At 50.7% G+C, this 17,082-nt stretch overlaps 1 protein-coding gene across 1 annotated transcript; it reads left to right on the plus strand.

Moving 5' to 3' along the window:
- The first annotated feature begins 295 nt into the window (after window positions 1–295).
- Window positions 296–6,504, plus strand: SLC35E4 (solute carrier family 35 member E4). The gene is made up of 2 exons (XM_008056184.2): window positions 296–1,259; window positions 5,547–6,504. Exons 1-2 carry the CDS (start codon window positions 641–643, stop codon window positions 5,978–5,980), a joined length of 1,053 nt encoding a protein of 350 aa, XP_008054375.1. The 5' UTR covers window positions 296–640; the 3' UTR covers window positions 5,981–6,504.
- Window positions 6,505–17,082: the final 10,578 nt, after the last annotated feature.

The raw sequence follows: 17,082 nt of genomic DNA on the forward strand, positions 1-17,082 counted from the left end.
CGGGCGGGAGCCGCTGCCGGCGCCGGAGCCGCCGCCGGAGGTCGGTGAGCCGGAGTGGGGGCGCAGGCCCTGTAGAGCCGAGCCGAGCTCGCCGCCAGACCCCGGCCGAGCGCGGGTCGTCGTGTCGGCTCACCGTCCGGGCACTGCGGGAAGCTGCTAGCCGCGACTCCCCCGAACACCGCAGGCGCAGAGCCCGGATCGCCCCTGCCAGGCCTGGTCACGGCCTGAGCACGCAGGAGTTCCCGGGGTCTGGATCCCACCCTAACGGCCTGGGGACCGAAGAGAAAAAAGGAACGAAGATTCCATCTAAGAGCACAGCGTGGGCACTAGGCGGAGGGAGGGGGGAGAGAGTGGTGACTTCACCTGGCTCAGGGCAGAGGTATCTGGAGCCCAGGCTTGAGCATCGAAGAGCCTGGCATCTCAGCAGCCACGACCTTGCCTCTGTCCTGTCTGAGCCGGGAATCGAGCTCCCAGCCTCGCTGGCACAGGCCTTGGCACAAGTAAGCTGTGCTTTCACCTGTTTGCGACAGGGCACAGACGCCGAGGAACCAAGATCTGGCCTGGCCCAAAGCTGGGCTCTCTGGTGGCCCAGAGCTGGTCACTGGGGAGCCCTCCTCCTGCCCTAGCCCCACTGGTGCGAATGTGCCGCTGCCCGCTGGAGCACCATGATGGCAGGATGACCTCAGCCGAAGTAGTGGCAACAGCTGGTGGTGCTCGGGTGACTGGGCCCCCCGAGTGGTCCCCTGGCAGCCCCCAGGCCCTCGGGCAGCCTGGCCGGGCCCGGGTGGCCATGGCAGCCCTGGTGTGGCTGCTGGCAGGAGCTAGCATGTCAAGCCTCAACAAGTGGATCTTCACAGTGCACGGCTTTGGGCGGCCCCTGCTGCTCTCGGCGCTGCACATGCTGGTGGCAGCCCTGGCATGCCACCGGGGGGCACGGCGCCCCATGCCAGGTGGCACTCGCCGCCGAGTGCTGCTGCTCAGCCTCACTTTCGGCACCTCCATGGCCTGCGGCAACGTGGGCCTGAGCGCTGTGCCCCTGGACCTGGCGCAGCTGGTCACCACCACCACACCCCTGTTCACGCTGGCCCTGTCAGCGCTGCTGCTCGGCCGGCGCCACCACCCGCTGCAGCTGGCTGCCATGGGCCCCCTCTGCCTGGGGGCCGCCTGCAGCCTGGCCGGAGAGTTCCGAGCACCTCCCACCGGCTGTGGCTTCCTGCTAGCTGCCACCTGCCTCCGCGGCCTCAAGTCAGTTCAGCAGAGTGAGTGCTTGGGTCACCAGCTGAGGAGGTGGGGGTCTGGGTGGATGGGTGGCCTGGATGTCCCTGTGAGGGGTTTGGCCATTATCCCATTTTACAGATGAGGAAACTGAGGTTCATGGCTTTGGAGGAGGCAGAAACTGAGATTCTGAGAGGGCCAACAACTCAGTGAGTTCAGCCCCCAACTCAGGCTCTGCAGGCCCAACCTGTATTTAATAATAGTTGCCAGTGACCTGTGTCCCATGTTTTGTCTAGCCTTTTATCTCAGTGTATTCCCATTTGATAGAGAGATGGAGAGACTTGCCCTGGACCACTAACCAGTGAGCAGCAGAGGCAAGATTTGAATCCAGGCAGTCAGACTCTTGCTGTCCAGGTGATGTGGTATAAGGCTGTGAACCCAAGGGGAGGCCAGAAATCGTGGAGCAGGGAGAGAAAAAGAGGGCAAGACTTGAGCTGGGATTTAGAAGGCAAGGGGTTGGGTTAAGTGTGGGAAGGGCTGATGTTTACTGGGAGCTCCAGTGTGACGACCTGGTGCTGGGTGTTGACCTTGAGTCATCCCTGTCAATGCCATCTACATCCCCTTTTTACAGATAGGCCTGAGATTCAAAGAGATTCATGATTTGTGCAGGGTCACATGGCTCCTGAGGATTTGAAGCCTGGTCTGTGTGACTTTAGTCACTGGCTCTGATGAAGGGGGGAGGTGGACCTCTGGGCAGGGTAGGGCAGAGCCTCTAGGCCTAGACCCTTATAGATCATTCTACTTGAGGGTGGAGGCTGGCTTCCTGCTTGTCCTCCTGAGGGGTGTCTGAATCACAGACCCCACCCTTCTCTCAGCTCAAAGAGACATGATGGAGGCCAGGGCGCCCACTCGGGGCAGGAAGGCCCAGGTTCCAGCCATATCTTTGCTCATACTTGGGCAGGTCCAGCTCTTATCTGGGCCTCTGCCTCCCCGTCTGTTCAGTGGAGGAGGGTCAGAGTTGATGGAGTCCGAAGGGCCTCTTGCTCGCCCTTCCTGCTCTGACATCCTGTGACCCAGGTGTGGGAGAAGGAAAGTGGGGCTCCCAGGGTACTGGGCTGGGGTTGGAGGCAGCCCGCAGTCAGGGAAGACTGAAGTCGGAGTTCAGCCCTGCCCTGGCCTTCTCCCCATCCTCTTGGGGCCTGAGGCATGGCCAAAGCCCAGTTCTATTTTTGCCCTCAGGTTACATGAGAGCTAGAGACTGAGCTCAGGCATGAGCCCTGGCATGCGTTGGCACTGGGAAACCTGACCCCACCGGTCCCTACTGGACAAGGCCGCAAGGCTGTGAAGGTCCCAGCCTCAAGGCCCACACTGCCCCTGCTGAGGCCCCGTAGTCCTCACACAGGGACCCAGGCAGCTCTGGTCTGCAGGTGAGGCTGTTGCCGGCCAGGCATCAAGCAGCGAGTGCCTGGCACCAGGACTCTTGGCTTCTGCCAGCTCCCTTCTTCCCTCCCAAGTCTCAGCTCCTGACCCTCTGGGCAGGTTGGGTGCTTGCTCTGAGCTCCCACAGTGTCCTCTGCTTCCCCCATTGTGGCTTCGACTGTCCCCTAATATAGCCACTTGGTTAGCTGTCTGCTTCCCACCAGTCAGGCTTGGAGAAAATGTGGGTCCCTAGCACCTGGCCCCCCGGGTCTGGCACAGAGCAGATACTCCTTAAATGTTGGTTTTCTTGACAGCACTGCCAGCTGAATTGGTAGGCTGGCTCAGGGTTCTCAGGGTGCTAAGGAGGGGGCTTACGAGGCCAGAGGCCCGATTGACAGAGATGCAAGGAACAGACTGGAGCTGGGGCTGAGATGGGTTTTGAACAAGAGGAGGTTTCTAGTGCCAGTGGTTACAGGAGATGCACCACAGCCAGATTCAGACTAGAGTGTAAATGACTGATGCCAACTCTTTTCTTGGGAGCAGAGTCTATAGTAACAAGTGTCTAGGAAGAGGAGAGCCCAGGCAGCTGTGAGCAGGGCCAGCAGCTTTCCTCCTACCTGGGTCAGTTGCAGGCCCCGAGCCTGCAGGGTAGAAGGTGATGCCACCCTCCTACCTACAGAAAGTCTAGGAATCAGGGTGCCAGCTTGCTGAGTCTGTTCTTTGCTGGACCCACCTGCCTCACAGAGCAGCGTGACTCGATTCTTGTCCTCAGAGCTCTGAGGCTGATTGGGGATACACACTCAGAAATAGAGATCACAATGGCAAGAGAGAGTTCTAGAGACAAGGTGGTCACAGGTGTGGTAGAGCAGTTGCTTCTTTGTGGGAGCTCTGAGAAGGCTGCCTAGGGGAGGGGGTGTGCAGGATGATAATAATAGTAATGTAATCATGATAGCAAACAGTGCTGGGCTCTCCCTAGGTGCCCACACTGTGCCCGGCTCTTCATACTGATGGAGCAGGAAAGGACATTCTGGGAATGGGAAGCAGGCTGGGCCCGGGAATGGGGTGGCAGCCAGCAGGAGCAGAGTGTGAGGATTGTGCCAGCTTCTGGAGTGAGTGGATACCACTGGGCATCAAGCCCTGTATTAAGCAACTCACATGCCCCCCCATACTACGCACAGGGAGACCAAGGCATGGAGAGGGTGGCTTGCCCAGTATCATCCAGCTAGTGAAAGAGCAAAGAGCGGATAAGCCAGTGGCAAGAGGACAACATTTAGACTCGGGTCAGTTGTTGTCAGCATGTGGCAGAAGCTTGGGTATCTTCCCATGAAAGGAGAGGTTGAAATGGAGGACTTGGGGGCTGGCAGAGGAAGAGTCACTGAAGAGGCTGACATTTTGGGGGCCCCAAGTAGGGATGAGTTACGTCTGACACAGGGTCACTGCCTCTTCTGCTGCAGGGAGGGGAGATGGAAGGCTGAATGGGATGCAGCAGATCTCAGGAGACGGGTGGGGAGGTTAGAAACTGCCTGGCTGCCTCGCAGAGGGTGAAGTTCTCCAAAGGTGAATTCACCAAAGGTTCTTATGAGGGAACCTTACACAGGCAACTTATAATGGTGCTAAATTTGGAGCCAATGAGCAGGAGACATTCCGATTATCTGTTCCTTTCTAGAAATGCTTGAGCCGGAGGGACTGTTGCCTAGAGAACAAAGCCAAAACATCAGAGAGAGAAAATTTCCTATTCTGAGCATAGCCTATGAGTAAGCATCTCTGAGTCTCTTAGGAAAGTGTGTGTCAGAAAATGCATAGAAGCCCGCAGAGCCCTAGGAGGGGACCTGCATCAATTACTCATCTCTCTCCACTAGAATTTGGAGAGGGTTCCACACCATCATTGCCCTCATGCAGATACTGCCCTTTCCCCTTGGCGTCCCTTCCTTTGTGAACAGCTGGTGATAGCATGTGTACGCACAGGCACACGCAGGTACACATGCATATGTGGGCAAGGCAGCAGGGTCCCCCCTTTCCTTGCAAAGCTGAAAGGTTCCCTCTTAGTCCTGAATTCTTTCTGACATGCTCCGGTGTCAGTAGCAAAACATGCTGATCATCGGTTATAAACAATGAGTGCTTGCCAAGAGCCCACAATGACCTTCTTGTTCCCTGTCAGCCCAGTGGTCATATGTGAAGGAAGCAATGAATGAACATACCCAAACAATTTATTATTTTAATACTCTTCTTTTTTTTTTTTTTTTTAATGCAGAGGCCATGTGGCTAGTAAGTGGCAGAACTGGGAACTTCTGCTGGCTTGTTCCAGCTGTGGTGGCCAGAGCTGCAGTGTGGGGTCCTGGTGGGCATGAGGCCAGGAAAGGTCATTGGAGCCACTTGGTGTAGTGTCTTCAAAGCAGGGTTAAGAACCTAGGACTTTTTCCTCTAGGGCAGGGAGACCCCTGCAGGTTTTTTGTTTTTGAGCCACTTTTCATGCTTATTGATCATTTAGATATCCTAAGCAGATCATTGTTCCAGCCTATGAGAGGTGGCTCGAAGTGAGTGATAGCAGACATTTTAATTTTTTTGACATTTCTTGAGCACTCACTTTACAAGGACTTTATGTGTGTATCTTTTTACATTTGTATAACAGCCTCATGTATTAGGCTTTCTTATTACCCAGCTTTCAAGCTGAGGAAACCAAGGTTCTAGAGGTGAAATGCCTCTTGTGAGCCCAGGTAGATAGTGAGGAGTGGACACAGTCACAAGCCCAGGTGGTCCGATTCTGATGCTTGACCATCACATTTCAGAGTAGGAGCCACTAACCTCCTCTGGGCGGTCAGGTAGGCTTTCTGGAGTAGCCATGGAGGTCATGCTGGGTTGGCTGAGTGGGGCTGTCTTACCCTGGGTGCTGACAGCTGCTGTCCTGGTTGCAGGTGCCCTGCTGCAGGAGGAGAGGCTGGATGCGGTGACTCTGCTGTACGCCACCTCGCTGCCCAGCTTCTGCCTGCTGGCGGGAGCCGCCCTGGTGCTGGAGGCTGGTGTGGCCCCACCACCCGCTCCTGCTGACTCCCGCCTCTGGGCCTGCATCCTGCTCAGCTGCCTGCTGTCTGTGCTCTACAACCTGGCCAGCTTCTCCCTGCTGGCCCTCACCTCGGCCCTCACCGTCCACGTCCTGGGCAACCTCACCGTTGTGGGCAACCTCATCCTGTCCCGGCTCTTGTTTGGCAGCTGCCTCAGTGCTCTCAGCTACGTGGGCATTGCACTCACTCTTTCAGGAATGTTCCTTTACCACAACTGCGAGTTCGTGGCCTCCTGGGCTGCCCGCAGGGGGCTGTGGCAGAGGGACCAACCTGACAAGGGTCTTTGAGGCCACCCGGGAAGCCCCAGCCTGAATCCAGCCGTGGCCAGTGGTCATAGGAAAAGTGGAGAACAGGTAGCCGCCTTTGCTGGGGGCCATGGGAGAGAGAGGCACCTTCTGGAAGGGTTGCCTTGGAGACTGGAGTGGGGACTCCCAGAGACCTACCTCCTGTCTCTGCCTGCCTCACCCTTGTCACAGACTCTGCTCACCACTGGATGGTGGGTCCAAGCCTGGCATAGTCACTGTGCTTGTCAGAGTAATTATTATGATTAGCATCGACTACTATGCCCAGAAATGCTGGGCAAACGGAAAACCTCAAGTGTTATGATGACGATGATGATGATTCTTGGCGGTTGCACAATCCTTCCTCCTGTGGGGGAGGCAGCTAGGGGGCCCAGGGAAAAGCTTCTTTGCTGCTGGGCTCCCCTAGGGAGTTGGGGTAGTCTGTGCCAACTCCAGGCAGCTGCTGTGACCTCACCCCTGGGCCCCCAATTTTGGGTCATCCGTCCTCAAATAAACTATTTTTGCTTGTATACCTGTGTCATTCCTTGGAGATACAGTCAAGACAATATAGAGAAAGCAGTGGGCTACCCACACAGAAACCAGGACGTCCCCCTTACCCACCGAGGCCTGTCTAGGCCCCAACCCAGCCCTATCCCTCAAATCCTTCCACTGCCTGGGCTGCCATTGCCCATCTTCTGGATGATGGCAGCAGCCTCCTCCCAGCCCTGCCCTGGCACCTCTACTCCATCTTCTATACAGCCTCCTTCGCCCAACAGGATCTTCGTAAAACACACACCCTCTGAGGCTCCTCACTGCTTTGGGGACAAAGTCAGAACTTTCTACCCCAGACCACAAGTCCCTCAGGGCCTGGCCCCTGCGGGCTTGCCAGCTCCTGTCTTCTTCCCCTTGGGCTCTGCCTTCCAGCCTCACCTACTTCCTTGTGACACCAGGTCGCCTCACTGGAGCCTTTGCATGTGCTGTGTGCTCTGTCCAGTACCCTCTTGCTATACATCTTCCTTCCTTCTCATGGCTAAACCTTTGTCTGGGAGATGAAACCCAAACACTCAACTCTCCTTTAAAAGAGAAACCTGACTGGGCATGGTGGCTTATGCCTATAATCCCAGTGCTTTGGGAGGCCACTCCGGGAGAATCCCTTGAGCCCAGGAGTTCAAGGATGCAGTGAGCTATTATCACATCACTGTACTTCATCCTGGTCAACAGAGAAACCCAAAAAGTAGAGCTAATGAGGAAGGGTCTTGACAAGGGTTTGTGCCCAAGGGCCTCACAGGAGAGCAGAGGTGTCCTAGCCCCTAGAGCTAGCCCAGAGCCTCCTTGGCTGGCAGGCTGCCCTCTAAGCTTTTCATTGGCTCTATACACTTCACTTCCCCCACCCGGCTGCCTTCTCCAGAGACTACCTGCTAAAAATGATAAGGACCGAGCCCAGAGTGGGGAGACCTGGGACCTCATCCTGCACTGCCCACCTCACTGGGAGCCTCCCTTCACTGGGCCACAGATTTCTGATCTGCAGAATGGGAATGATGATCCCTGCAGAGAGAATTCAGATGAGGATTCTGGTGGGCAGGACCAGAAGTGAGGAAGGGGGTGATGGTGCTAGTCACTCACCCTCCCTGAAGTTCCAGACCTATCTGGAAAATGACTCCTTTTTGTGTGAGGACAGGGAACTAAACCAGGCTGGGGCCAGGGTCTGTGGAGACAGGGATTCAGGGAGGAATCATTCAGATTCAGTAAAAGAATTCATAAAGGACTGCTGTGCCAGTCAGTGCCAGGCAGGGCTGCGAGAAGGGCCAGCCTACTGCTAGGGGGTGGGAAAGCCTTGGAGGGCCAGCATGGGGTTTCCTGGTCCCAGCCTCCACCCTGGCTGGCCTTTCAGAAGGGCAAGTGGGCCTGGACTGAATTACCTGCCACCCATCATCCTTGTGACTCAGAGATGCTGCTAGCTCAGCCCAGTTCCTGTGCCGCTTGGGTAACTCTGGACTCCAGTCTCAGGCTTTGCCAGGCAGGACAGAAGGAGAGATGGCTTTGGTCAAACATAGCCTCCTTGGTGACTCAGGGCCCTTCCCCAAGGGAGGCCCCTGCCATAACAGGAGCCTCCCCGCACAGGCTCCTTGCAGAGGCTCCTGGGCCTTTGGGAATGTTTGGCTAATGAGTGAGCCTCCCACCAGATCAAAGCCTGCTCCTGGTGGTTGTGGAGACAAGGCACAGGATTATTGGGGCTGTGCCTGACCTGGAAGCTGGTTTGTTAACAGATCCAGATTCAGGATCATCTGACATTGACGTGATTCCCTCAAGGACACAGCCAAAGCCCTTCCTGTCACAGCTCCAATTGGTGGGCACAGAGGGCACTGGACTGGGAGTCGGGAAGTCTGGGTTTGAGTCCAACTAACAGCATGACCTCAGGTTGGTGGCTCCTGGCCTAGCGGTGGCAGTGTCTATAGGAGTGAGGATCATAGTAATAAATGGGAGAGAGGGTTCAGCGGGCCCCAGGTAGAGGAGAGCTCCATCGAAAGGTCATTGTCCCTATAGGCTCTCCCTTTCACTAGCTCTGTTGCTTCAGGCAAGTCTCTTCACCTCTCTGAGCCTCAGTCTTTCCAACCAGTCTGTGCTAGTAAGCCTCTTCTCAGGATGACAGGTATCACCTTCTTTGGGAAGCTCGTCCCTCCTCTCACCCCCACGCCAGGCCAAGCTGAGTTCGAAGCTCCAGCTGGAGGTCACTCCAGCTCCCTATACCACTCCTGGGAGGGCCCTGATCACATCCCACCCCTGGGCTAGATTATCCTCTTTCTTCTCCACCAGGCTGAACTTAAGGAGGGCACCAGCACAGCGAGTGGCATGGAGTATGCAGGAGAGAATACAAATCAGGAGCAGGGGCTCTGGAGTCAGACCTGGGTTCAAACCCTGGTGTCTCTGAGCTGTGTGACCTTGGATAAGGGTATTTCCCTCCTGTGCTTCTGTATTAAGAGGGGGCAGCAGTAGAACCTACCCCCACCTGGAAGCTGTATTGGACTAATGCATGAGAAGGGCCTAGCAATAGTGTCTGAAACATAGTAGGACCTCAGTCTTATCACAGATGCCTCCAGTCCACCACAAGGCTCCTGGGCTATCTGCCCCACCCCTCTTCAGCCTTCCAGGGCACATTGAGAGGTCTCAGGCCATGGTCCTGCCAGAGCAGATCACAGTGGATGCCCAGCCTCCTGCTCCCTTGCCCTGCCTTGGAGGAAGCCGGGGAAGCTGGGACTGTGCTGGGCATCCTGCCATTGTGGACTTCAGAACAAAGCCTTGTCTCAGCCCCAACTGCCCTCCCCTGGTGGCCCTTGGATTGCCATTCCAGGGAACCAGGGCAAACGAGGACTCTTCTTGCTCCCTACTCTGCCCTCAAATCAGCTCAGGAATGTCAGATCCATTGCACTGTTCCTGCTCGTTTGCAAATATTTCCTAGAAATGGGCTACTTAATGGAAAGCCACAGAAGGTTTTGAGCAGGAAAGAGCCAGGATCTTCAATAAATATTTCTTAATAAGTGGTCCTCTGTAAAGGAAAAATTGGAAAGACTTGAGACAGGAGGCAGGGAAACCATGGCAGGCCTGTTGTGGTCTAGGCAAGTAGATGACAGTGGGGACAGTGCGTTGTATTGATTTATCCCAAAATATTATGGCTTAAAGCAACAAACATGCATTATCTCATAGTTTCAGTGGGTCAGAAATTTGAGAGTGGCACAGTGTGGTGGTTCTGGCATAGAGTTTCTCACTAGGTTATAGTCAAGATGTTGGCCCAAGCTGCAGTCATCTGAAAGCTTGCCTGGGGCTGGAGGATTTACTTTCAAGATGGGTCATTCGCCTGGTTGTTGGCAGGAGGCCTTAGTTCCTTGCCATGTGGACCTCTCCAAAGGATTCTTGGGTGTCATCATGACATGGTGGCTGGCCTCCACCAGAGCGAGTGATTCAAGAGAGCAAGGAGCCACAATGTCCTTTTTGATCTAACCTCAAAGGTCACACTCTGTCATTTCTCCAATATCTTACTGGTTGCACTGGCCAAGCCTATTTAGTGAGGGTCCTCCCACACTGACTACACAAGGGCAGGAATACTAGGAAGATGGAATCACTGAGGACATCTCTGAGACTGGCTACCACATCAGTGAATATTTATTGAGTGAGTGATTGAGAACTTGTGGACGTAGCCTGGAACCACAAGGAATTAGTCTTCTCTGGGTGGGACCTTGTCAACCACATCTGCATCCTCCCTAAGTACTGTAAAATCTTGGCCCACACCACAGTGAGGACTGGATGCTGCCTTCTCTGCTCCTCACTGGAGACAGGACAAGCCCTGAATGTTGTGATATCTCCAAGCCCAACCACAGACCTGACCCTTTCAGCTATATGGCGCCATCCCTGTTCCCTTTGTCTGCTGGAGTCCTTCAGTGTCTAGGCTTCCTTCTGTCCTGTCTTGACTGCCACAACTTTCACATGTTCTTCTCCTTTCTTCTTGAACTTCTGGCCTCAAACGATCCTCCTGCCTCAGCCTCCCAAAGTGCTTGGATTACAGTCATAAGCCACTGTACCCAGGCCCCCTTCCTTCACTAAGCATTGCCAGCACCCTAGCTGGGTAGATTTCTGACCCAGCAGTAGCTGCTACCTGGGTTGGACATTTCTCTTGTTTAAATGTTCATGCCATCTTATTCTGGAGCCCAATATCAATCAAGCCAAAGCAGAGTTCCTGTAGTTGAAAAAGGGCAGGGCATGGGGCCCCCTCACCCCTGTGGCTCCTCTGCCAGATTTCCCAGGTACCCTGTGTGAAAACCACAGATCTAGTTCAATCCTCATTGTCCATATCAGGAAACTGAAGCCCAAAGGGAAGAAGAACCAAGACAACCTTGTGCAAAGGGGGAAGCAGGGTTAGGAACTCATCTCCTAATTCTTGAGGTTTTGCTATTTCCTGCTTCCCATTTTGCTATGAAGAACAGAGTCAGGGTGTGAAGTTACAAGGGCTGTGTGAGGTCTGGCCCAGGGTTGCAGGGAGTGTTTGCCACAAGAAACTACCAGCCTGGCATTGCCCAGCTCAGGCCACAAAGCATTCTTCCCCAACACCACCCCAGGGAAAAATATTTTATCAAGTGGAAGTCTATCTAGCATGTCTTCCAGAAATGGGCCTCCGTTAGTATCCCTCCTATACTCATGAACCAGCTAAAAGGAACCTGAAGACAGTCTGATCTCAGCATCAACATGATGAATTTCCATGCCACAGTTGGGGGCCCTTGGTCAATATTACTTTATGTAATTGGAGGTCTGTGGGGTACATTCTTATGACCACTACGGATGGGCATTGTGATTCTCATTTTACAGAGTAGGCAAAATTCCAGAAAAATTCCAGGATCTGTCTGAAGTCAAAGACAAGTGGTGGAAAAGTCAGGATAAGAATCCATACCTCAGCTGGGCTCGGTGGCTCAGTCTGTAATCCCACGCTTTGGGAGGCTGAGGTGAGTGGATTGCCTCAGCCCGCGGGTTCGAGACCCGCCTGGGCAACTTGGCAAGACCTCATCTCTACAATCAATCAAAAAATTAGCCGGGTGTGGTAGCAGCGCCTGTAGTTCCAGCTACTTGGAAGGCTGAGGTGGAAGGATCGCCGGAGCCCAGCAGGTCGAGGCTGCGGTGGCCGGGAGCGGCCACTGCACTCCAGTCTGGGCGACCGAGTGAGACTCCAATTCAAAAAAAAAAAAAAAAAAATCAGCCGGGCATGGTAGCGCACACTTGTAGTTCCAGCTACTCAGAAGGCTGAGGCAGAAGGATCACCGGAGCCCAGCAGGTCGAGGCTGTGGTGGCCGGGAGTGGCCACTGCACTCCAGTCTGGGTGACAGAGTGAGACTCCAACTCAAAAAAAAAAAAAAAAAAAACCCCACACCTCTCAACTCTCATCCTAAGCTCCTTTTCATCCCAAGGTGATATAGGTAGAGGTGGAAAGTCATATGGATTCTTAGGGCATTTGGATTTAGCATCTCAGGATAAGTAAGCAGGGATGTGTCCTTCAAGGTCAAGAGCTAGAAATATATACAGCCATTGTCATGTCCCTATGTATATGATAGGGCATTATGAACTTTGCAGAAACTTTTCAAACCAAATTTAAATAAATTAGTTAGAAAGTGATTCCTCACTTTTTTTTTTTTTTTTTTTTGAGTTGGAGTCTCTGTCATCCAGGTAGTGGCACAATCATGACTCACCACAGCCTGGACCTCCTGGCCCCTGGTGATCCTTCCACCTCAGCCTCCCGAGTAGCTGGGACTACAGGCATACACCGCCACGCTTGGCTATTATTTATTTATTTATTTATTTTTGTAGAGATGAGGTCTTCCTATGTTGCCCAGGCTGGTCTAGAATTCCTGGGCTCAAGTGATTCTCCCACCTCAGCCTCCCAGAGAGCTGGAAATCCAGTATGAGCCACCACACCCAGCCAATTCCTCACTTTGAAATGGGAAAGTTAAAGGTTCATCAAATCAAACAGAGGCCTGGAATCCCTGTCCCCAGCCAGGCTGTCAGGCTGTGGGACCATTTCATTCTCCCCCTACTACAGGACTGCCTTAAAAATTCAGCAGGATCTTCTTCTTCCTAGGTTGCCTGAGTAAAAGACCACTCTATTTTGAGTTGGCAAAACACAGGGAACTATTTGGGAAATTAACTTAGATCCTCTCAATAGCCCTCAACCTTATCCTCAACCTCTCCCACTCAGGATGTGAAATCCTGCTCCCTCCACATCCAATTCTAAATATTTAAAAAGGGCTTTAGAAAAGGGCTCAAAATTATATTTTCTTAACTATGAAAAAAATGCCAAGAAGGAAATATACCACAATACCCAATGGTGACTCAATTAGGAGGATATTAATACTGTGGGTGGGACATTTTTGTTTTCTTTTTTCCACAAATGAGCATGTTTTAAAAATAAATTTCTTAGGGTTCTAGATCTAAGTAAGACAGAGTAAGCATAGTCTGTTTCTCCCCCTGGTTTCAACTAAAAGCTCTGATGGAAAGCATGAAGCAGCTATCTGAGGACTCCGAAAAAAGAAACAATAGCAGGTAGATTGGAGAACGGAAACAGAACTTGGAAGTAGAGTAAAGGGGGGGCTTTAAAAACTGGCCTCAAAGGCAGTATGAATCCTAGGACTGTTCTTAAGACACAGAAAGAACCAAAGATCTCCAAGAGAAGCCCTGTCTTTCTGGTCTGAGGAGTAGAAGTGGGAGCCCCAAGAAGACAGCGAGTGAAGGAAATCCCTTTTTTTCTTCTATTCTGTCTGGTCCTGCCCCCAGGCAAGCCTCATACTGAAGTTGAAACTCAGCAGCGGCAGTAGCAGCGGTCCCCAGAAAAGCACCAGCTCTGACAGAGGGAAATCCTTTCCTCTGACCAAAGAAACTGTGGTCTGAAAAGTAGTGGAGGGGAATCCCCAGTCTTTTTTCTCTTCATCCTGTCACTTGGCCTCAGAGCAAACCCAGTCACAGAAGACATATGACAGAGCAAGGAGACTTAAGGCCCAGATTTCTACCTAAAGTACCAGGAAAAGGGGGGCTTTAAAAACTGGAGAGCATGGGAGAGATTGTGGATAGGTGAGCTAGTAAAATGTATACCATAAAGTTGCATATGAACTCCTACGCTCCCATGGATGGATCTGACCCTAAACAGTATTCCAATAACTTTGAGAACTGAACTATTAGGAGAACATCCAGGTTTTAGACAGGCCACTGGGTAGCACAAACTTAGAACAGATCTAATTTACAACGCAAAGGCTTTAAAAACTGAACTGATTGGAACTATAGCCCACAGGAGACAGATAAGAACTGAACCTAAATGGGTCAAATGCATCCTAAAACAAAAAATTCATAGGATTTAAAAAAGAACTGGAGTCTCAAAACATAATATTGACGATGTCTAGGATGTAATCCAAAATTGCTCTGCATAACAAGGAACCAGGAAAGTCTGAACTCTGAGATGACCTAGATGTTGGAATCATCAGAAAAAATACTTTAAAAATGAAATATTGGGCCGGGCTCGGTGGCTCAGCCTGTAATCCCGTGCTTTGGGAGGCCCAGGTGAGTGAATTGCCTGAGCCTGTGGGTTCGAGACCCACCTGGGTAACTTGGCAAGCCCTCATCTCTCAAAAAAAAAAAAAATCAACCAGGTGTGGTAGTGTGTGCCTGTAATTCCAGCTACTTGGAAGGCTGAGGCAGAAGGATCGCCGGAGCCCAGCAGGTTGAGGTTATGGTGGCCGGAAGCGGCCATTGCACTCCAGTCTGGGAGACTGAGTGAGACTCCAACTCAAAAAAAAAAAAAGAAAGATTGTCTTAACAGAGATATAGAAGATACAGAAAACAACCAAACAAATTTTAGAACTAAGGAAATACAATAATCAAAATTTGAAAATACACAGGCTTGAATAGCAGAATGGAGATAACAAGGAGTCAGTGAACTTGAAGACAGATCAGCAAAAATTATCTATGGTGGGCAAAATGCCTACACCTACACCAAAGACGTTCTTGTACTATTCCCTGGAAAATGTGAATGTTATTTACATGACAAAAGGGACTGCAGATGTAAATGAAGTTTTTAAAATTGGGATTCTGCTGGGAGCAGTGGCTCACGCCTAAAGTCCCAGCACTTTGGGCAGCACAAGTGAGAGATCACCTGATTCCAAGGGTTTGAGACCAGACTGGGCAACATGGCAAGACCTCCACTCTACAATAAATAAAAAAATTATCTGGGCATTGTGGCGCACACCTGTGGTTCCAGCTACTCGGAAGGCTGAGTTGAAAGGATCGCCTGAGTCCAACAGGTCAGGGCTGTGGTAGCTGTGAGTATCCCACTGCACAGAGTAAGATTCCGATTCAAAATACATACATACATACATACATACATACATACATACATAATTAAACTAAATTAAATTGGGATTCCTCTGGATTATTGAGTGGGCTCATTCTAATCACAAATTCTTGAAAGGATTATTGGGTGGGATATTTCTAATCATTGGCTGGCAGAAGGAAAAGTTAGAGGTATTCAAAATGTGAGTAGGATTTAACCTGCTGTTTCTGGAGGGGGGCCACATGGAAAGTAACAGAAGAAATGTGGGCAGTTTCTAGCAGAAAAGACTAGCCCCCAGCTGACAGCAAGGAAATAGGGTCTTCTATTCTATAATTGCAAAGAACTGAATTCAGTCAAGAACCCAAGTGAGTTTTCAATCAGATTCTTCCCCCAGAGCCTCCAGTGAAAAATGCACTTGGTTTTGGCCTTATTAAACAACTTGACTTTGACCTTGTGAGACTCTAAGCAGAGGATCCAGTCAAAGTCCAATCAGACTTCTGATCTACAGAGATTGTGAGATAATGAAATGGTGTTGTTTTAAGCCACTAAGTTTGTGGTAATTTATTACAGCAGCAGGAGGAAACTAATACATTATCCAAAATCTATGGACAATATCAAAAGATCTAATGTTCATGTTATCAAAGATATAGAATTAGAGGAGCATATGGTGCAGAAAACAATATTTGAAGAAATAATAGCTGAAAACTTCCCAAATTTTTGAAGGACACAGAATCAAGAGGCTCAGTGAACTCCAAAAGGATAATCTAAAGAAATCCATGCCCATACATATAATAAAACTACTGAAAACCAAAGACAAGAAGAAAAATCTTAAAAGCAACCAGAGAAAAATGAAGTATTATCTACTGGGAAACAACAATTAGAAAGACTGTGGATTTATGATCAGAAATCATAGAGGCCAGAAGTCAATGGAATATATTTAAACTGCTGAATGAAAAAGAAAAAGTCAGTCCAGGAGTCTATACCAGTAAAAACAACTTTCATGAATGAAGACAAAGAAATTCTCAAATTAAGGAAAGCTGAGATTATTCATTGCCAGAAGTCCTCCTCTTAAAAAATGTTAAAAGAAGTTCTTCAAACAGAAGAGAAATGATACCAAAGGGAAACTTCGAATTTAAGGGAATATAAGAAGAGCAATAGAAATAGTAAATATTCTCCTCTTAAGTTATTTAATGTATGTATGATGGTTGAAAGCAAAAATCATAATTCTAGCCGGGCTCGGTGGCTCAGCCTGTAATCCCGCGCCTTTGGGAGACTGAGGTGAGTGGATTGCCTGAGCCCGCGGGTTCGCGACCCGCCTGGGCAGTGAGACCTCATCTCTACAATAAATGAAAAAAAAATCAGCCGGGCGTGGTAGCGCATGCCTGTAATTCTGGCTACTCGGAAGGCTGAGGCGGAAGGATCGCCAGAGTCCAGCAGGCGAGACTGCGGTGGCCGGGAGTGGCCACTGCACTCCAGTCTGGGCAACCGAGTGAGACTCCAACTCAAAAAAAAAAAAAAATCATAATACTGATAGGATTTTCAATAAATGTAGATGTACTACACATCACAACTACAACATAAAGTGGCGGGGGAGGGGTAAAGAAAACGATATGGAGCCAGGCTCCGTGGCTCAGCCTGTAATCCCTTGCCTTGGGGGGCTGAGGTGAGTGAATTGCCTGAGCCCACAGGTTCGAGACCTGCCCGGGCAACTTGGTGAGACCTCATCTCTACAATAAATCAAAAAATTAGCCGGGCATGGTAGCGCATGCCTGTAGTTCCAGCTACTTGGAAGGCTGAGGCGGAAGGCTCGCCGGAGCCCAGCAGGTCAAGGCTGTGGTGGCTGGGAGCGTGCCACTGCACTCCAGTCTGGGCGACAGAATGAGACTCCAACTCAAAAAAAGAAAAAAGAAAACTATATGGTAGTAAAGTTTTTATATTCAACTTTAAGTGGTAAAATATTAATTCTAAGTAGAGTATGAAAATTTCAAGTATGTATATTATATGAGGGCAGATCTCCAAAAACCCAGAATTTATTTGTAAAAAATTGTTTATTTGTCAAATTATTTGTGTAATTAATTTGTAATTATTTGTAAAAAATTCTTACATGTTTAAACTTCAGTCACCTCCAAAGTACTTTCCGTTTGATGCAATACATCTACTGAGATGCTTTTTCTACCGCTCAAAATTTTTTGAACTTGTCAGGTTTTTTGGTTTTTTTGGAGTTGGGCTCTAAGCAGAGGACCCAGTCAAAGTC

This window comes from Carlito syrichta, unplaced genomic scaffold (genome assembly GCF_000164805.1).
Source record: "Carlito syrichta isolate Samal-C Ts95f unplaced genomic scaffold, Tarsius_syrichta-2.0.1 Scaffold302276, whole genome shotgun sequence".
Lineage (NCBI taxonomy): Eukaryota > Metazoa > Chordata > Mammalia > Primates > Tarsiidae > Carlito > Carlito syrichta.

Coding starts and splice junctions, on each gene's coding strand:
- SLC35E4 (XM_008056184.2), top strand. CDS start 641: ATGTGCCGCTGCCCGCTGGAGCACCATGATGGCAGGATGACCTCAGCC. Junction 1,260..5,546: donor CCTCAAGTCAGTTCAGCAGA/GTGAGTGCTTGG, acceptor TCCTGGTTGCAG/GTGCCCTGCTGCAGGAGGAG.